Raw genomic sequence first — 22331 nt, forward strand, 5'->3', positions numbered from 1 at the left:
CAACTTCTGGGGTCCAATTTCTCTTGTTACCCTTGTGAAAATAAAAACTTGGGGGCTACAATATCTTTTTTGTGAAAAAAAAAATATTTTTTATTTTCACGACTCTGCATTCTAAACTTCTGTGAAGCACTTGGGCATTCAAAGTTCTCACCACACATCTAGATAAGTTCCTTGGGGGGTCTAGTTTCCAAAATGGGGTCACTTGTGGGGGGTTACTACAGTTTAGGTATATCAGGGGCTCTGCAATCGCAACATAATGCCCACAGACCATTCTATCAAAGTCTGCATTCCAAAAAGGCGCTCCTTCCCTTCCGAGGTCTGCCGTGCGCCCAAACAGTGGTTTACCCCCACATATGGCGCATCAGCGTACTCGGGATAAATTGGACAACAACTATTGCAGTCCAATTTCTCCTGTTACCCTTGTGAAAATAAAAACTTGGGGGCTACAATATCTTTTTTGTTGGAAAAAAAATATTTTTTATTTTCACGACTCTGCATTCTAAACTTCTGTGAAGCACTTGGGCATTCAAAGTTCTCACCACACATCTAGATAAGTTCCTTGGGGGGTCTAGTTTCCAAAATGGGGTCACTTGTGGAGGGTTTCTACTGGTTAGGTACATCAGGGGCTCTGCAAATGCAACATAATACCCGCAGACCATTCTATCAAAGTCTGCATTCCAAAACGGCGCTCCTTCCTTCCGAGCTCTGCCGTGCGCCCAAACAGTGGTTTACCCCCACATATGGGGTACCAGCATACTCAGGACAAATTGGACAACTTTTGGGGTCCAATTTCTCTTGTTTCCCTTGTGAAAATAAAAACTTGGGGGCTAAAAATTCTTTTTTGTGGAAAAAAAAATATTTTTTATTTTCACGGCTCTGCATTATAAACTTCTGTGAAGCACTTGGGCATTCAAGGTTCTCACCACAAATCTAGATAAGTTCCATGGGGGGTCTAGTTTCCAAAATGGGGTCACTTGTGGGGGGTTTCTACTGTTTAGGCACATCAGGGGCTCTCCAAACGCGACATGGCGTCCGATCTCAATTCCAGCCAATTCTACATTGAAAAAGTAAAACGGCACTCCTTCTCTTCCAAGCTCTGCGGTGCGCCCTAACAGTGGTTTACCCCCACATATTGGGTATCAGCGTACTCAGGAGAAATTGCACAACAACTTTTGTGGTCTAATTTCTCCTGTTACCCTTGTGAAAATAAGAATTTGTGGGCAAAAAGATCATTTTTGTGTAAACAAAAGCGATTTTTTATTTTCACGGCTCTACTTTATAAACTTCTGTGAAGCACTTGGGGGTTCAAAGTGCTCACCACACATCTAGATAAGTTCCTTAAGGGGTCTAGTTTCCAAAATAGTGTCACTTGTGGGGAGTTTCCACTGTTTAGGCACATCAGGGGCTCTCTAAACGTGACATGGCGTCCGATCTCAATTCCAGCCAATTCTACATTGAAAAAGTAAAACGGCACTCCTTCTCTTCCAAGCTCTGCGGTGCGCCCTAACAGTGGTTTACCCCCACATATGGGGTATTGGCATATTCAGGAGAAATTGCATAACAAAATTTATGGTTACATTTCTGTTTTTACACTTGTGAAAATAAAAAAAATGGTTCTGAATTAAGATGTTTGCAAAAAAAAGTTAAATGTTAATTTTTTCCTTCCACATTGTTTCAGTTCCTGTGAAGCACGTAAAGGGTTAATAAACTTCTTGAATGTGGTTTTGAGAACCTTGAGGGGTGTAGTTTTTAGAATGGTGTCACACTTCATTATTTTATATCATATAGACCCCTCAAAATGACTTCAAATGTGATGTGGTCCCTAAAAAAAAATGGTGTTGTAAAAATGAGAAATTGCTGGTCAACTTTTAACCCTTATAACTCCCTAACAAAAAAAAATTTTGTTTCCAAAATTGTGCTGATGTAAAGTAGACATGTGGGAAATGTTATTTATTAACTATTTTTCGTGACATATCTCTCTGATTTAAGGGCATAAAAATACAAAGTTTGAAAATTGCAAAAGTTTAAAAATTTTCGCCATATTTCCGTTTTTTTTCATAAATAATCACAAGTAATATCGAAGAAATGTTACCACTAACATGAAGTACAATATGTCACGAAAAAACAATCTCAGAATCAGCGGGATCCTTTGAAGCGTTCCAGAGTTATAACCTCATAAAGTGACAGTGGTCAGAATTGCAAAAATTGACCTGGTCATTAAGTACCAAATTGGCTCTGTCACTAAGGGGTTAATGCATTCCATTATTTTATTTGCCTTAGTAGCAGCTGCCTGACACTGGCCACTGAATGTGAGTTTGTCATCCACCCTTACACCCAGGTCTTTTTCATTGACGGTTTTGCCCAGAGTTTTAGAATTAAGCACATAGTTATACATCTTATTACTTCTACCCAAGTGCATGACCTTACATTTATCCCCATTGAAGCTCATTTGCCATTTATCAGCCCAAGCTTCTAGTTTACATAAATCATCCAGTAATATAAAATTGTCCTCCCCTGTATTGATTACCCTACAGAGTTTAGTGTCATCTGCAAATATAGAAATTCTACTCTGAATGCCCCCTACAAGGTCATTAATAAATAAGTTAAAGAGAACAGGGCCGAATACTGACCCCTGTGGTACCCCACTGCTAACCGCGACCCAGTCCGAGTGTGTTCCATTAATAACCACCCTTTGTTTCCTATCCCTGAGCCAGCTCTCAACCCACTTACACATATTTTCCCCTATCCCCATTATTTTCATTTTATGTATCAACCTTTTGTGTGGCACCGTATCAAAAGCTTTTGAAAAGTCCATATACACTACATCTACTGGGTTCCCTTGGTCCAGTCCGGAACTTGCCTCTTCATAGAAGCTGATCAAATTAGTCTGACATGAACGGTCCCTAGTAAACCCGTGCTGATACTGGGTCATGAGGTTATTCCTCTTCAGATACTCCAGCATAGCATCCCTTAGAATGCCCTCCAGGATTTTACCCACAGTAGAGGTTAAGCTTACTTGGCCTATAATTACCGAGTTCAGTTTTTGTCCCCTTTTTGAATATTGGCACCACATTTGCTATACTCCAGTCCTGTGGCACATACCCTGTTATTATGGAGTCTTTAAAGATTAAAAATAATGGTCTGTCAATGACTGTACTTAATTCCTGCAGTACTTGGGGGTGTATCCCATCGGGGCCCGGAGATTTGTCAATTTTAGTGCTTTTTAGGTGCCGCTGTACTTCCTGCTGGGTTAAGCAGGTGACACTTAATGTGGAATTTTTGTTATCACTGATCATATTGTCTGCCATGGGATTTTCTTTTGTAAATGCTGATGAAAAAAAGTCATTTAGCATATTGGCTTTTTCCTCATCCACCATTTCACCCAGACTATTTTTAAGGGGGCCAACACTATTATTTGTTAGTTTCTTACTATTTACGTAGTTAAAGAATATTTGGGGATTATTTTTACTCTCTCTGGCAATGAGTCTTTCTGTCTCAAACTTTGCTGCCTTGATTTGCTTTTTACAGACTTTATTTAATTTTCTGTATTTATTTAATGCCTCATCACTACCTACTTCCATTAATTCTCTAAATGCTTTCTTTTTGTCACTTATTGCGCCCCTTACAGCTCTATTTAGCCATATTGGTTTCCTCCTATTTCTGGTATGTTTATTCCCATACGGTATATACTGTGCACAAGTCCTATCCGGAATGCTAATAAACGTCTCCCATTTTCTTTGTGTATTTTTATGTCTCAGGATATCGTCCCAGTTAATTACACCAAGATCATCTCTCATCCGTTGGAAATTTGCCCTCCTGAAGTTTAGTGTCCGTGTAACCCCTCTACTACACATCTTATTAAAGGATACATGAAAACTTATTATTTTGTGATCACTATTCCCCAAGTGACCCCCAACCCTTATATTTGATATGTAGTCTGGCCTGTTGGTTAATATTAGGTTTAGCAGTGCCCCCCTTCTTGTTGGGTCCTGCACCAGTTGTGAAAGGTAATTCTCTCATAGTTGTCAAAAACCGACTACCTTTGCTGGAACTACAGGTTTCTGTTCCCTAATCAATTTCAGGGTAGTTGAAGTCCCCCATAATAATGACTTCTCCTTGAGTCGCAGCTTCATCTGTTTGCTTTATGAGGATATTCTCCATTGCTTCCATTATTTTTGGAGATTTATAACAAACCCCAATCAGTAATTTATTATTTTTTTCCCCCTCCCCTTATCTCCACCCACAGGGATTCTACATTTTCATTAAATTCACCTATATTATCACGCCGGATGGGTTTTAAGGACGATTTTACATACAGACACACCTTTCCCCCTCGCTTATCTGTACTGTCATTTCTGAAAAGGCTATAGCCCTGCAAGGTAACAGCCCAGTCATGGCTCTCATCCAGCCATGTTTCAGATATCCCCACCATGTCATAATTATGCTCTAACAACATTAATTCCAATTCGTCCATTTTGCTGCCGAGGCTTCTGGCATTAGTATACATGCACTTGATGTTCCTCTCTGTACCTCTAATCTTTCTTAAATTATTAACTGTTCTAACCCCACCCCCATGCCACCGCCACCCCCAACTTCCTTATTTGTGCCCAGGTCTCTATCTGCACTATCTTCCCCTCCTATAAAATGAATACCCTCCCCTCAATTCCTAGTTTAAACACTCCTCCAACCTTCTAGCCATTTTCTCCCCCAGCACAGCTGCACCTTCCCCATTGAGATGCAGCCCGTCCCTAGCGTAGAGCCTGTAGCCAACTGTGAAGTCGGCCCAGTTCTGAAGGAACCCAAACCCCTCCTTCCTACACCAATTCTTGAGCCACTTATTAACCTCCCTAATCTCCCGTTGCCTCTCTGGCGTGGCACGTGGTACAGGCAGTATTTTGGAAAATACCATGTTGGAGGTCCTTGCTTTCAGCTTGCAGCCTAATTCCCTGAAATCATCTTTAAGGACCTTCCACCTACCTCTAACTTTGTCATTTGTGCCAGTGTGCACCATGACCGCTGGGTCCTCACCAGCCCCTCCCAGTAATCTGTCAACCCGATCAGCGATGTGTCGGACTCGAGCGCCAGTTAGGCAGCACACCGTGACAGATTGCCCTATCTGTTCCCCTAATAATTGAGTCACCCACTACCAGCACCTTTCTGGCCTTCCCTGCTCTCCTATTTCCCTCCTTACTGGAGCAGTCACTCCTCCGGCTTTCAGAGGACATGCCTGGCTGCAGCAGTGCTACCCCTGTACTGGCACCCCCCTCATCTGCCAACTTAGCAAACTTATTGGGGTGTGCCAACAGATAAGGGTAGTCGGGACCATATCCCAAATTTAATTTTCATCAGATCCTCCAAAGGGTATATATTATCCCCAAGATCTCTGATTGGATTTTGATTAATCACGATGCCCAAATATTTAAATTTTTGTACCACCTTTAAACCATATAACATGGGTACAGTTATGTTATCTATTTATGGCAAAATCACAGACTCACTCCAATTAATTTTAAGGCCAGATAGTTCCCCAAAACAATTAATAAGATCAATTGCCCTTGGAAGAGACTATTCCACTCTCTCCAAAAAGAGTACCAGATCGTCAGCATATAATCCCACCTTATCCACTCTAGAATTAATCTTAAGTCCTTCCACCAGAGGGTCCTGTCAAATTGCAAGCGCAACTGGCTCAATTGCAAGAGCAAATAACATTGGGGACAGTGGGCAGCCCTGTCTGGTTCATTAACAAGAATATTAGCTCTGGGCTTATAATAAAGTAATTCTATCCACTTACAAAATTTGTCTGAGAAACAAAATTTCAGAAGAACACGTTGCAAAAACATCCACATTGAATCAAAAGCCTTCGTAGTGTCAAGAGAGACTATCGCCCAAGGCTTCTCATATTTGTGTCCTATCTGAGTTAGAACCTGCACTCTTCTAATATTTGAGGAGGTGGATCTCCCCGGCATGAAACGAGATTGATATTCATGTATTATGGTTAATATTACTGTTTTAAGTCTATTGGCTATCAGTTTAGTCAGTATTTTATAGTCTGTATTAAGAAGAGATATGGGATGGTAAGAGGTACACTCCTCAGCAGGTTTATCTGGCTTTGGTATTACCACTATGGTGGCATCATAAAAGGATTGGGGGAGTGAATGTCCTGCAAGCGCCTCAGAAAGGTTCTGCATCAGAATCGGCCCTATCTGATCAAGATATCTTTTATATAGTTCTATGGGTATGCCATCAGGGCCCGAGGTTTTCCCATTACAGAGAGACATGGCTGCTTCCCAAATCTCCTCCAACTTGATATCTCTATCTAAAGAGGTCCGGTCTTCATGTGAAAGTTTAGGGAACGCTATAAGATCCAAATATTTGTCAATTTCCTCCATAGTATGATTTAGTTGGGAACTATATAATTCTCTAAAATATTCTTCAAATCTGTTTGCAATTTGGTCAGATTTGAGCATCGGAGTTCCATCCACCGCATTGATTGCAAGAATGGAAGTGGACATTTGATTTTGTTGGACCTTATATGCCAAAAATTTACTTGACTGATTTCCCAATTCAAAATATGTCTGTTTTGAGAAAAAGAGTTTTCTCTGCGCCTTCTCCTTTAAATGTGTCAGGTATTCCCTTCCCTTACCCTGCCATCCACTCAGTGAAGTATCAGAGGGGTTATTGATATATTCAACTTCCAGCACTTTACATTCCTCAGCCAGTCTCTCCTCCCTAATACAGGACTCTCTTTTAATATATGAAATTGTAGATCTGACACATCCCCTCAAATATGCTTTGAGTGTCCCATACTATCAGTTTATCAGGAAAATCGGTATGATCTGCGATGAATATCTCTAATTGGTCAACTATTCTATCTTGCCCTCCTATAAGGGACGGCCAAAATGGGTGTATGTGGAATCTCTTGGGTCTATTGGGGCCGCCTAAGTGAAGGCATATCATCAATGGAGCATGGTCCGACACTGCCCTAGGAAGATACTCAATTCGCGCAGGTCAGACAATGCAGCACTGTTTCCAAATACATGGTCAATTCTAAACAGACAACGAACAGCTGGCGTATAACAGGAGAATTCCTTCTTAAGGGGATGTTGCTGTCTCCACAAATCAATCCAGCTAATTTCCTTTATAAATGCTTTAAGTGTAATAGTGTCTTGATTACTAGGTCTCAAGTTTGCCGCACTCATTCTATCAAAATAGATGTTAAGTACCATATTGAAATCACCCATACATATCATTTTAGCATTAGGATATTGCGATACAAAGATCGCAGCTTGATGAAGGTTCTCCATCTTAGCTGGTGGTGGATTATAGACATTGAGCAATACATAAGGCATCATATCTATAAATGTATAAATAAAAATAAATCTACCCTCTGGGTCCCTTTTAACCAGTTGAACCGACTATCGCAAAGACTTATGTACCATAATGACCACCCCCCTGGAATAGGATGTGTAGTGTGTCTCTGCCATTGTATCCAGGGTTTATTCATTCTGCATATAGTGTCTGGTGTTAGGTGAGTTTCCTGAAGACATATTATCTGTGCCTGTGTTTTACGTAACACCGCTCGTTTAATGACAAAAAAAACCACAATGGTCACAGAAATAACTTGAATCTGACAAAAGTAATAAATAAAAAATCTACAAAAATTAACAAATGAAAGACAGACAATGGTTTTTAACCATGCTTCCACAGAATTTAAAAAAAATAAAACTCATGAAACAGGCCTGGACAGAAATGATGGTACCCTTAACTTAATATTTTGTTTCACAACCTTTTGAGGCCATCACTGCAATCAAATTATTCCTGTAACTGTCAGTGAGACTTCTGCACCTCTTGACAGGTATCTTGGCCCACTCCTCTCCTCAAGAGCAAACTGCTCCAGTTGTCTCATGTTTGAAGGTTGCCTTTTCCAGACAGAATATTTCAGCTCTTTCCAAAGATGCTCAATGGGATTTAGGTCAGGGCTCATTGAAGGCCAATCCAGAATATTCCAATGTTTTCCTCTTAGCCATTCTTGGGTGTTTTTAGCTGTATGTTTTGGGTCATTATCCCGTTGCAAGACCCATGACCGGCAAATTAAACTAAGCTTTCTAACACTAAGCTGCACATTTCTCTCTTGAATCCCTTGATAGTCTTGAAATTTCATTTTTCTATTCGCCACGACAGCACCCACTAGAGAGAGGGGATCCGCCCCTAGGAACAGGAAACCTACAGAGAGATAAAAGGGGCGCCCCCCCCCCCCTTCCCCCTCGCTCCTCAGTTGGTTTCCTGTTCCTAAGTGGGAAACCCTCAGAGAGAATCTCTGCAGCTTAAGAAGAGGAAAGCTCGCCTGGTCTGCAGCCTGTACGTCTCTGCTGAGCGACAGGGGCCCCAGAGCGAGTGTCAGAGACGGGGGAAAGTTCCTGCTGGCTCCCCCCTCATCTGGATGCATCAGCAGGATGCCGAGGTCACAACAGTCTCCCTGCTGGGAGAAGGTTATTTGTCCCACCGCTTAAATGAAGGACTCCCCGTCGGCATGTGGGGTAAGTGACGCTACCACGTTGTGTACTGAACATGAAGCACTTACCGCTGGCCGAATGTCAGCAACATGTGGAGCAGCATGGAAGCCTGCGGTAGCAGGCGCCTCTCTTCCGCAGTAGTGTGGGGGAAGGACGCGCGAGCGCACGCACGCACGCACATGTGCTGTATGGTCGGCGTCCCGGATGTAGAAAGACAACTTCCGGGTTTGTGGAGTCAGACGAGCGTTCTGATTTGGATGCCTCAGCGTTAAATAAGTGGGGGAGACGTGACCTATTAAAGTTATACAAAAAAAAAAAAAAAAAGGTGGAGAGGAAATGGGGCGTGTATCCTCTGTTAAAACCACACTATATAAGGCTGATGAGACATGGCACTGTGCGCATCATGTCGTCTCAGGAGGATATAGAGCGCCTACTGGAGGTTGTAGTCCTGCCTAGTGGTGATGCCAGGAAGAAAAGCAGTGGACACTCAAAAAGGAGTGATTCCGCGGATAAATCAGTGAAAAAAATCGTCCCGTTCCACACCTCAGGCCGATCAGACAACTCTGCAGCCGGTATATATTTTTATTTCCGGATAAGTGTGTAGATAGCTTCATAGCACTTACAGTAGTCTCCTCTACTTGTGTCTTTTTATAGGCCAAACGGACGGCTAAATCTAAACATAAGCAGTGTAAAATATGTAATGAGCCTCTACCTGACTCTTATATAAAGATGTTATGTCAAAATTGCATAGATAACACTTTGCAACAGGAGAGTTCGGTCAGAATGAATGACATACGTCTCATGATCCGGGAAGAGCTTCAGTCCTTGGGAAGTAGTCCGGCAGTGAATATGGAAAGGAGAACTAGGAAAACTCGTTCACCTATGCCCGACACATCAGCAGAAAGTGGAGAGATTGACTCAGACATCTCTCAAAAATTGGATTCCTCGGAGGAGGAGGATTATGTCTGTTTTCCTACGGACAATGTGAATAATTTAGTTAAAGCTGTAAGAGAAACAATGGGGGTGTCAGACACCGCAAGACATTATGTTCGCAGGTTTATCGCAGTGAAAGGGGCCAGGTATTCCCTGTGAATCAGGCCATTAAAGACCTTGTTAAAAAAGAATGGGGTAAAGGACAAAAGGGCTTTGTGCCAGTATCATGTAAGAGGCGGTACCCCTTTGATGATGAGGACTTGGCAGTTTGGTCAAAAATACCTAAGGTGGATGCAGCTGTAGCATCAACTTCTCGCCGATTCTGTTTACCTGTAGAGGATGCGGGCTCCTTATCTGATCCCATGGATATAAAATCAGACGCTCTGCTTAAAAAGTCATGGGAGGCTTGTGTCACTGCATTTAAGCCAGCAATCTCAGCCACGTCCACTAGTAGATCTATGCTGGTCTGGCTGGAGCAATTGGACCAAAATATTAAGAGCGGTGTATCCAGGGAGAAACTACGTGCCTCTATCCCTTTGATTAAGGGGGCTGCAGCCTTCATATCGGATGCCTCTATAGACTCGCTCCGCCTGGCAGCCAGAACAGCCAGCCTCACTAATACGGCGCGGCGCGCTTTATGGTTAAAGAATTGGAAAGGGGATGCCCAGTCCAGGGCTAAGTTGTGTACTATACCCTGCCAGGGTGAGTACCTCTTTGGAACTGTCTTAGATGAAATTCTCACTAAGGCGGGTGAAAGGAAGAAGGGGTTCCCTAATCCCTTTATTCCTTCTTACAGAAGGGCGTTCAGGAAGCCACCATTCGGAAGGAAGGGAGGCTTCAGAGACCGATGGAATAACAAAGATTTCAAACAAAAAGGAAATTTGTTTAATAATTTCCCCTTCAAGCCAGCAGATTAATTCCGTTGATTATATTTCACCGGTGGGAGGAAGACTAAAACAATTTAGTAAACAGTGGAAAGAGGTAACAGTTAATCCATGGGCCATTGATTTAATATCTTCAGGCCTTACATTAGACTTTATTAGAACGCCTCCGGATTCCTTCCTCCTTACCACCTTAAGATCCAGGCCTCAGCAAGAGGCACTTGAAATCGAAGTTAAATCCCTCTTACTCAAACAAGTCCTAGTAGAGGTTCCATCTTCCCAGATAGGGAGGGGATTTTACTCTCCCTTGTTTCTGATTAGTAAGCCTGATGGCTCTTTCAGAACTATAATTAATTTGAGAAAGCAGAACTCCTTTATAAAACACAGAACATTTAAAATGGAATCCATTCATTCGGCTATAGAAAATCTATTTCCAAACTGTTACATGGTAGTACTGGATCTTAAGGATGCTTATTACCATATTCCTATACACCAGTTACACCAGCAATTTCTTCGGGTAGCAGTTTGTATAGAAGGGCAAATTTGTCATCTACAATACAGGGCAATGCCCTTCAGTTTATCTATGGCCCCAAGGGTTTTTACTAAATTATTATTGGAAGTAATGTCCTTTTTACGTGTAAAGGATACTTTGGTCATTCCGTATTTGGATGACCTATTGATTGTAGGTAAGAACCCTCTACAATGTGAGCAGAGGTTACAGGAGGTAGTGTTATCCTTACAATCCCTGGGCTGGCTGGTTAATTGGGAAAAATCCAGACTCCAGCCTGTAACGTGTCAGAAATTCCTTGGGCTCCTTCTAGATTCGGTTGACCAGATTTGTAAACTTCCTGAGGATAAGAAAACTTCCATACTCGACAAAGTGTCCTTAGCAATCAAAAAGCGTAGTATGTCATTAAGAACTGTCATGTCATTACTAGGTTCTCTAACTTCGTGAATTCCTGCGGTCCAGTGGGCACAGTTCCATACTAGGCATCTACAAAAGTTTGTATTGGAAGAGGACATTAAAAATAGAGGGTGTCTGGATAAAACAGTAGTTCTATCATCGGAAGTAATACACTCCCTTATGTGGTGGTTGGATCGGGAAAATCTTTCGAGAGGGGTTCTATGGGTAATCTCCCCTTCTGGTTTAGTAACCACAGATGCTAGTCCTGAAGGCTGGGGGGCACATTTTCAGGATCAGTGGATCCAGGGTCTTTGGTCCAATTCAGAGCTTAATAGTTCCTCAAATGTCAGAGTTGAGGGCTATATATTATTCCCTACTTCACTTTCTTCCCCAGCTCAGCGGCTCTCATACAAGAGTATTCTCCGACAACACCACTGCGGTGGCTTATCTGAACCATCAAGGAGGTACGCGGTCAGACAAACTCAGGGAGGTGGCATCAGACATCATGGAGTTGGCCGAAGGTCATCTGCTATCACTGTCAGCAGTGCACATCAGAGGCACAGACAACTTTCGTGCCGATTTCCTCAGCCGTCACACTCTTCATCAAGGGGAATGGATGCTGAACAGGAAGATTTTCAAATTAATAACCGCTCGATGGGGTGTTCCTCAAATAGACTTGTTTTCCACAAGAGCCAACCGTCAAGTCAAGGTGTTTGCCTCTCTATGCAGGGAGGACAAGCCGGACATACTCGATGCCCTTCAGGTTCCATGGACATTCGACCTGGCTTATGCTTTCCCCCCATGGAATCTATTGCCTATAGTAATAAGAAAAATAAGGGAGGAAGGCGCAAGAGTGCTGTTAATAGCCCCATTCTGGCCCAAAAGGCCATGGTTCTCATGGCTGAGAGCGATGTCAGTTTCAGACCCATGGATTCTGCCTCAGTCCAGGGACCTGCTCTCTCAGGGGCCATTCCTCCATCCTCAGGCAAAGGGCATGAACTTAACTGCCTGGAGTTTGAGAGGCGGTTACTAAGTCTGAGGGGGTTTTCTAGCGGATTAATCGATACTCTTATGAAGAGTAGAAAACCTTCAACTACCAGGATTTATGTTAGAATTTGGAGAAAATTTCTTCAATTCCATACTGCACAACTTTCTTCTGAAGTTCTTATATTTCCAGTGTTAGAATTTCTACAAAAGGGTCTGGAATTAGGACTCTCCGTGAGCACTCTGAAGGTTCAGGTTTCAGCTTTAGGAGCTCTTTTTAATTATGATGTTGCGGGTAATAGGTGGATATCTCGGTTTATATCTGCTTGTGAGCGATCAAGGCCAATTAGCATACCACAGGTTCCTCAGTGGGATCTATCTATAGTCCTGGATGCGTTGACACAGCCGCCTTTTGAGCCTCTCCATACAGCTTCACTAAAAACTGTATTATTAGTGGCATTAGTTTCTGCTAGAAGAGTGAGCGATCTCCATGCTTTATCTATAGATCCTCCCTTTTTATCAGTTACATCAGATAGGATAATTTTGAAAACAGACCCTTGTTATCTGCCTAAGGTAGCCACTACTTTTCATAGATCTCAGGAGATCTTGTTACCTACCTTTTATGAGAACCACTCAACTCCAGAAGAAGTAAGACTTCATACCCTAGATGTAAAAAGGACTGTCCTGACTTATTTAGACAGAACTAGGGACTGGAGGAAGAGTAGGGCTCTCTTTGTGTCTTTCCAGGGTAAAACCAAGGGTACCAGAGTCACAAAGGGCACATTATCTCGCTGGATCAGAGAGGCCATAATCTTGGCGTATAAAGCTGGAGGAAGAGATCCTCCAATGCATATAGGAGCACACTCTACAAGAGCCTTGTCGACTTCCTGGGCAGAAAGGGCGAATGTGCCAATAGACCTTATATGTAAGGCTGCAACTTGGTCTTCACCTAATACCTTCTATAAACATTATAGATTAGATCTATCCTCTGCTTCTGATCTAACTTTTGGTGTATCGGTCCTTGACTCAGTAAACCCACCCAGTCTATAGTCTCTGTAATTCTCTCTAGTGGGTGCTGTCGTGGCGAATAGAAAATACCGGATTACTCACCGGTAATGCTCTTTTATAGAGCCCACGACAGCACCCGTTCACATTCCTCCCTTTTCTGTATATAGTTGCACATGGTGCTTTTTTGGTGAGGTGTAAATATTAGAAAGATGTAGCATGAGGTTGTAAATATGTATATATATGTATATACCCGAACCTGTTAACTAAAACCTGGCGGCGGTTCCTCCTATTCTCTGTAAAACAACTGAGGAGCGAGGGGGGGGCCGCCCCTTTTATCTCTCTGTAGGTTTCCTGTTCTTAGGGGCGGATCCCCTCTCTCTAGTGGGTGCTGTCGTGGGCTCTATAAAAGAGCATTACCGGTACGTAATCCGGTATATTCCCTGCACATATTCTAGACACCCTGTGCCAGATGCAGCAAAGCAGCCCCAGAACATAACAGAGCCTCCATGTTTCACAGTAGGGACAGTGTGTTCTTGATATGCTTCATTTTTCCGTCTGTGAACATAGAGCTGATGTGCCTTGCCAAAAAGTTCCATTTTTGTCTCATCTGTCCATAGGACATTCTCCCAGAAGTTTTGTGACTTGTCAACATGAAGTTTGGCAAATTCCAGTCTGGCTTTTTTCTGAGTTTTTTTCAAAAATGGTGTCCTCCTTGGTCGTCCCCATGAAGTCCACTTTGGCTCATACAACCGGATGGTGCGATCTGACACTGATGTTCCTTGAGCTTGAAGTTCACTTTTAATCTGTTTAGAAGTTTTTCTGGGCTTTTTTGTTACCATTCATATTATCTGTCTTTTTGGGTTTGTCATCAATTTTCCTCCTGCGGCCACGTCCAGGGTGGTTGGCTACAGTCCCATGGATCTTACATTTCTGAATAATATGTGCAACTGTAGTCATAGGAACATTAAGCTGCTTGGAGATGGTCTTATAACTTTTACCTTTAACATGTTTGTCTATAATTTTCTTTCTACTCTCCTGAGACAACTCTTTCCTTCGCTTCCCCTGGTCCATGTTGAGTGTGATACACAGCATGTCACCAAACAGCACAGTGAGTATCTGTAGCCTTATATACAGGCCCACTCACTGATTCCAAGATTGTAGACACCTGTGATGCTAGTTAGTGGACACACCTTGATTTAACATGTCCCTTTTGTCACATTATTTTCGGCGAGTACCATCATTTCTGTCCAGGCCTATTTCATGAGGTTTATTTTATTTTTAAAATTCTGTGGAATCATGATTGAAAAGCAATGTCTGACTTTCATTTGTTAATGTTCATAGATCTTTTATTTATTACCCTATTACTTTTATCAGATTCAAGTTATTTCTGTGACCATTGTGGGTTTTTCTGTAATTAAACGAGGGGGACTAACAATTTTGACCTCGTGTGTAACTAACAAAGAACAACTGAAATGTGTCTCCTTACAAACCCCATTTGCTGCAGCTCTCACACAGCTCTCCTGTATTGCAACCCTGTCTGCCTGAGAGATGGAGGTAATGCACTGAGAAGAACCTGCAGATGTCAGCTATAACCACACACAGCTCTGCAATGAGATTACGTGAGCAGAGCGCGCGGCCATTGCATGTCGCACTGGTAATGTCGCTTTCATTTACATTAAGCTCTGGAAGCAGATTTTTATGCAGATCAGGGTTGGGCCCGTATCCTGTAACAGCTCATTACATAAGGACATAAATGGACCCAGATGAGGCTTGCATAGGGTGCCCTATTTTTAATACTAGGCAACCACCCCCTCCATGAATTGGTAGGTTTGTGAGTAGTTGCTTTATTAGTGTTTTGCACCTGTGCTGCCCCCACCTTTTTCATGGGATTCTACTGCATCCTGCTTGTGGATTGGAAATCTGGTGTTGGTAAGGCTGTTTTTTTTTCTGTGATGTTTTTTTTAATTTGTCTTTTGTGAGCCATTTTTGAATGTAGTGAACAGCTCATTACGTATAAGGAAAACGTGGATTTCTCTGTAATAAGAAATCTGAATCACGGATGTATTGTTTTATTCAGCTGAATGTGTGCAAAATTGTAAAGCGCTGCGGAATATGTTAGCGCTATATAAAAAAAAAATAAAGATTATTATTATTCAGCTTCTTGTAACCTAGTTGCCCATATATACAGCTTAGAAAAGTTGATCCTACTTACAGATTCCTTTTAAAAACATATCAGTAATGTTCTTCCAATTATGCATCAAGTCTAATCCGATCAAATTATGAACTAAAAGTACTGGAAGATCAATGGCAAGAAGCTCATGAAATACCTTAAATATGTAACACTGCTTCTGCATTATTATAAATAATCTCCTATTATGTAATTTTTGTGTTATCAGTCTAGCTTGTTAATGATTTTGCTGTAAAAAGTATGTCAAATACTTAGTTTTATAAAAAATTATTTTCTGTAATGCCCACTAACCCCGTAATTAATCTACTTGTAATTGATTTTCCAGATTTCAGATGTTGACAGCCATAGTCAAGCTCTCGTCAGTGTTCAAGGCAAAGATTTCACTTCAAGCATCACTGTAAATGATTCTCTTCTGGATATAGTGGAAACCCAGGGGGCCGCAGGTTGGAAAGATGCCTGCATACATGTGGTTATTCAGCGTGTATATCATCTTACATCAAAGGATGCACCATGTTCTCTTCTGCACACGAAAAACATTAAAACCATTGTTGATCCTTCTGGAAACTTACAAAGGCCAGATTGCAGGTCAGTTCAAAAGTGAATAATATCATGGGTGAGAATTTACTTTTTCTTCTAAAAGTTTATCAACCTGTAAATATAGCTAGGAATATTGTTCATACTCTATTTATGGCATACTGTAAGGGTATTATAGAAAACATAGTTCTATAGGGTGTACCCAGCTAATATGTTGTGCACAAGTTATTGTTCAGGTTTAAGGATCATTCACAAACAGTCACTAAGGCAAAGGAATCAGGAAGGCACAATCTACCAGTAAAAAAAATATCTAACAAATATATTAAAAAGGACTTGTTCTAAGAAAAAAGAACATTTTAATGAGTAGATCTTGGTCTGATCATACTATAGCTCCTGGCCAGAGTAGGATGTAAAAGAGCATACAGACAGGACAGCATGGAATCGCAGCTCTTACTTTCTGTGAAGTAAAACATTTCTCTTGCCTGTTTATTTTTGTGAAGTAAAACATTTTTTAATCATCTGTGTTCCCATGCTGTAATGTCTTCATATACCATCTTTTACTTCCTCCCCTGCCCAGAAGCTGTGGTATGATCAGACCATGTTCCTGCACGGTCAGACACAGCCATTACACAGTACACAGCAGGGACACAATTATAAGATTTTCTCAGCACAGGAACATTTTTTTTAACACATCCAATTGTAGAACATATCCTTATTCCAAGATCTATTGATTAAAATATACTTTGTTTATGGGAATACCCCTTTAAGATGATTATGTATATTTGTTTTAGGTGGTTTATGTTCTCCGGTACGCACAGGGTGTTTATATCAAAACAGAATAAAGCTTATTGTCCTTTATAAACTTTATAGTTTCAAACTGAAGACCGGTTTCTTCAGCACAAATGAAAACAAAACAGTCCTTTCTCTGAAGGCAAAGTAAATTAAAATGGTCTCACCAACTTGGTAGTACAGACACTTAATGTCATTAAGGGATCGTTATCATCTGTGCATAAAACAGATGAGTGCAATCCTACAAAAAAATCGGATTGCACTCTGACAAGTGTTCTTCAATAATTCTGCTTTTGCAATTTTTATTCCTCACCTTGAACCTGTATGAGAAAAACTTTGCAACATTCTGGGAATGGCAGCGCTTATCGGACAAGACTCACCAATGCAAGTCATTGGCTGCGAGAAAAAAAATTGTACGTCACAAGGACCATGCATGTGCCATCCGATTTTTATTCGTGCATTCAAAGGAAACCTGACATTTGATCAGCCAAGTACAGTAAATTCATAGCCTGAACCGTCAGAATAGAATAGATATCTAGATAGATTAGATAGAAATATGGCAGTGAGATATATAATCAGCGCTTTGCGTGTGTAGTTTTCTGTAATTATATTTAGCTAATAAATAAATGACAAAAATGGTGTGGGGTCCCCCTAATTTTTAATAACCAGCTAAGGGAAAGCAGACAGCTTTAATGTCTTAATAGTCTGGGATGGGGTCAATTGCCATGAAGCTTCCCAGGTTATTAATGTCAGCTCCCAGATATCTTCTGTGTCTTTACTGGTTATTAAAAAGGGGGACCTTAAAAAAAAATACGACGTGGGATCCACCCTTTTTTTAATAACCAGCAAAGGCTAAGTAGACAGCTGCATGTTATGAATATGCTGGGAACGTCCATGGATATTCGCCCCTTTCCAGTCTAATAAGACCAGCCCTCAGCTGCCTCAGAAATGTCGCAATCATTAGATGCGCCAATTCTGGCGCTCAGCCTCGGCCCTTCTTTATTGCCCAGGTGCATTGGCAATCATGGTTTTGGGGTTCTTGTCAGCTCACCTTAATATGGACCTTGGTGCACCCTGTGGACTCTTGCTTTATGGTAATAAATGGGTAAAAGAGGGAATTTTATTGGAAGTGCTTTTTTTTTATTTATTTTTTTTACAAATAAAAAACTTCTGTGTTTGTTTCTTTTGACTACGGGGTTAGTAATGGGGGTGTCTGATAGACACCTCTCCATTAATAACCCCTGGGCTTGATGTCAGCGACATTACACAGTTGACATCAACTCCAAAACCATTACCCCAATTGCCAACACACCAGGGCAATCAGGAAGAGCCGAGGCTAAGCGTCAGAATTGGCGCATCTAATAGATGCGCCGCTTCTGGGGCAACTGAGGGCTGGTCTTATTAGGTTGGGAAAGGGTCAATATCCACTTATAACTAGTAGTGGATGAATATGGCTTCCATTTTTTTTTAATAATGTTTATATATTTTCATCATAATTTCATAAAACTTTCCAAATCAAAGCGTATGTGTAACAATTCAAACAAGTGGTGTGAAGGCTGTGCTCTCAAGAGCTTACAATTTATGCCATGGAGAAAAGAGGAACTTGCATATCATACAATTTTTTCTATAGGAAAACAGAAACCTGATGGAACAGATATTAATGCCAGTGTGTACACAAACAATAATACACAATACAAAAATGAAGATAAAAAGAATGTTGTACACATACATTACCCGTCAAAAGTTTGGTTTTCGTTGTCGCTATATGAATGGGCACAATGTAAATTTAGACTAAAGGCAGCAAAACCACAAAGGAGCACATATAGACAAAAGGAGTAGAGAAGCACATAAGAAACAATCCAGAATATGTGTTAAACCTTAAATTACTCAAAGTACTGTATTTTTCGGACTATAAGATGCACTTTTTTCCTCCAAAAATGTGGAGGAGAATGGGGGGGGGGTGTCTTATAGTCTGGATGTACCAGCTCTGGCTGAGGTGGGGGAGCGGTATCGGTGGAGCAGCAGGTCACAGGAGGCTGAAGCCGGCGGCTGCGGCTAACTCCTGTGCCTGCTAAAGGGAAATGAATATTCACTGCATTCCACGCCCATTGGCGTGGAGGGCAATGAATATTACGTTCTATTTATTAGCATATTGGTATGATTGGCCCCCAACTGCGATCATGGTATGCATGGCCCCATCCTTATGATTGTCCCCCACCCACCCCGCTCCTGGTATGCATGACCCCATCAGAAAATACTTAAACAAAAAACATTACTCTTACCTTCCCGGCACTTCCTCGCAGCATCCTGCTCTGGTGCCAGCAGCTGCTTTATGCTTGTAAGTAGTGCATGGCAGGGACATCATGCGCTGTTTGCAAACCGAAGGGCATCTGCCGGAGTAATCACTGCTCAACACGCCCCGGAACTGTGCACGGAGAGAGCAGTGAGTATTCATTGATTTCAGTAGGGCACACAGTGTCCGCCGCTGGCTTCCTGCTGCTGCCGGTGGTCACGTGTGCTGCTACTTAAGAGAAATCAATATTCACCTTTCTACACGCCCAAAGAGGTGAATATTCATTTCTCCTAAGTAGCGGCACACGTAACCACTGGCAGCTGCAGGAAGCTGGCGGCTGACACTGTGCTCGCTACTGAAGAGCAGTGAATACTCACTGCTATCTGCATGCAGTCCTGGCGTGGGGAGCAGTGAGTAATCCAGTAGCTGTGCTCTGCTTGTGAGCAGCGCATGACATCCCTACCATGCGCTGCTTAGAAGCATGAAGAAGCTGCTGGCATCGGAACAAGATGCTGCGAGGAAGCGCGGGAAAGGCTAGTGTAATTTTTTTTTAGTGTTTTCTGAGGGGACCATGCATACCAGGATGCGGCCATGCATACCAGGACCAGGATGAGGGCCAATCATACCAGAATAGGGATGGGGCCATGTATACTAGGACGAGATGGGGGGCACTGCATACCAGGATTGGGATGGGGCCATGCATACTAGGACGAGATGTGGGCCCTGCGTACCAGGAGAGGGATGGGGCCATGCATACTAAGATTGGGATGAAGGCGTTCATTACTGCCAGGATAAGGATGAGGGAGCCATGCATACCAGGATAGGGATGAGGGATCCATGCATACCAAGATAGGGATGAGGGGGCCATTCATACCAGGATAGGGAAGAGGGGGCTATGTGTATCAGGATGGTCATGGTTCTGTCATTGTCCCTCATTCTCGTTCTGACCCAACTCGCTGACACCGCTTGCCTCAGCAGCTACCCATCATGCAGTTGCATGGCGGATGCGCCCTCTACATGGAGAAGCAGATTACTGTATGGTGGTGAAAGGGGTAATATCAGATTGCCCTTTAGACTTGATAAGTTGAGTGACTTATACCAAGGCTGTCTGTAGAAGCCCTTTTGAGTTAGTAGGTTCTCCACAGGTAAGTATCCTGCTTTCTCAACTGCTCTTACAACTTTTGGGAGTTATTGAGATGATGGTCATGCTCTTATTACAATCTGAGTAAATTCTTGTTTGCGTGCAATTGAAGCAAAAACAAATGTCTTATATCTAAAATTTGACAAAACTTCATGTTAATCTTATAATTTTATTAACCCCTTCATGACCTTGGGATTTTTTGTTTTTCCGTGTTCGTTTTTCGCTCCCCTCCTTCCCAGAGCCATAACTTTTTTATTTTTCCGTCAATTTGGCCATGTGAGGGCTTATTTTTTTGCGGGACGAGTTATACTTTTGAACGACATCATTGGTTTTAGCATGTCGTGTACTAGAAAACGGGAAAAAAATTCCAAGTGCGGTGAAATTGCAAAAAAAGTGCAATCCCACATTGGTTTTTTGTTTGGCTTTTTTGCTAGGTTCACTAAATGCTAAAACTGACCTGCCATTATGATTCTCCAGGTCAGTACGAGTTCATAGACACCAAACATGACTAGGTTATTTTTTATGTAAGTGGTGAAAAAAAATTCCAAACTTTGCTAAAAAAAAAAAAGTTGCGCCATTTTCCGATACTCGTAGCGTCTCCATTTTTCATCATCTGGGGTCAGTTGAGGGCTTATTTTTTGCGTGCCGAGATGACGTTTTTAATGATAGCATTTCGGTGCAGATACGTTCTTTTGATCGCCCGTTATTGCATTTTAATGCAATGTCGCGGCGACCAAAAATACGTAATTCTGGCGTTTCGAATTTTTTTCCCGCTACGCTGTTTAGCGATCACGTTAATACTTTTTTTTAATTGATCGGGCGATTCTGAGCGCGGCGATACCAAATATGCGTATATTTGATTTTTTTTTATTGATTTATTTTGATTGGGGCGAAAGGGGGGTGATTTAAACTTTTATGTTTTTTTTTATTTTTTTCACATTTTTTTAAACTTTTTTTTTTAACTTTTGCCCTGCTTCAATAGCCTCCATGAGAGGCTAGAAGCAGGCATAGCACGATCGGCTCTGCTACATAGCAGCGATCTGCTGATCGCTGCTATGTAGCAGAATTGCACGTGTGCTGTGAGCGCCGACCACAGGGTGGAGCTCACAGCGACGGGCAATCAGTAACCATAGAGGTCTCAAGGACCTCTATGGTTACCATTCACAAGCATCGCCGACCCCCGATCATGTGACGGGGGTCGGCGATGACGTCATTTACGGCCGCCCGGCCGGAAGCGGTAGTTAAATGCCGCTGTCTGCGTTTGACAGCGGCATTTAACTAGTTAATAGGTGCGGGCAGATCGCGATTCTGCCTGCGCCTATTACGGGCACATGTCAGCTGTTCAAAACAGCTGACATGTCCCGGCTTTGGTGCGGGCTCACCGCGGAGCCCTGCATCAAAGCAGGGGAGCCGGCATCGGACGGTATAGTACGTCCGATGCCGGTAAGGGGTTAATGTCCTATTTTGTTTTTTAACTCTACATGTCTATGACTAAAATTGCTTCTTTCTATGCCATACTTTTTTTTTCTAAGAAAATTCCCAATAAAAATATGTTAAAAAATATGTTTGAGGAAACCGTATTGGCGATCTATACAGTAAAAATGGAAAATTAAGTGCACTTAGTCTGGGGTTGAATCTTCTCATATTCATCTAAGGGTCATTTGAACATCAGTGCTTTTTCTTGTGCACAAGAAATGAACCGATTTTCATCAGTGTTTTGGATTAGATTTTTATCAGTGTTTGGTAAGTATCTTAGTTTTTACCATCAAAGCTTCATCAGTGGGTTTTTTTGTACGAGAAAGTTTATCAACCTCGTTCTATCAAATAAACATAAAAATGTGAAAAACTGACATTAGGCTACAACTAGTGTGGCATCTTGGTGTTGTCACAATATTTCACTGGCCTGTAGATTTATAACTTGTGTGAAAATCACAGATAAAATTGTATGTGGAAAATTGACCTCTGAATGAGCCCTAAGCCTCTTCTAGAAGGAAGGGGTCCTACTAATTTATTTACTGCTATACTATTTATTTCACCCCATGAAATCCACATTCCCTTGTATTGTTTTTGGCAAAAGTAATGATTTTTTTTTTCTACTTAGACACTGTGTGCTTATGCTTTTGCTGTTTAGTGTTCCACATGCCTGTGATGTAAAGTATACAC

General features: G+C 41.9%; 1 protein-coding gene across 1 annotated transcript in view; it reads left to right on the top strand.

Moving 5' to 3' along the window:
• SPIDR (scaffold protein involved in DNA repair) overlaps nucleotides 1-22331 on the top strand; it is an 801106-nt gene that overhangs the window by 441680 nt on the left and 337095 nt on the right. Inside the window, exon 10 of the mRNA XM_069731306.1 lies at nucleotides 15737-15996. Coding sequence (XP_069587407.1) covers nucleotides 15737-15996 — 260 coding nt within the window. The remainder of the gene's footprint in view (nucleotides 1-15736; nucleotides 15997-22331) is intronic.

This window comes from Ranitomeya imitator, chromosome 6 (genome assembly GCF_032444005.1).
Source record: "Ranitomeya imitator isolate aRanImi1 chromosome 6, aRanImi1.pri, whole genome shotgun sequence".
Taxonomy (NCBI): domain Eukaryota; kingdom Metazoa; phylum Chordata; class Amphibia; order Anura; family Dendrobatidae; genus Ranitomeya; species Ranitomeya imitator.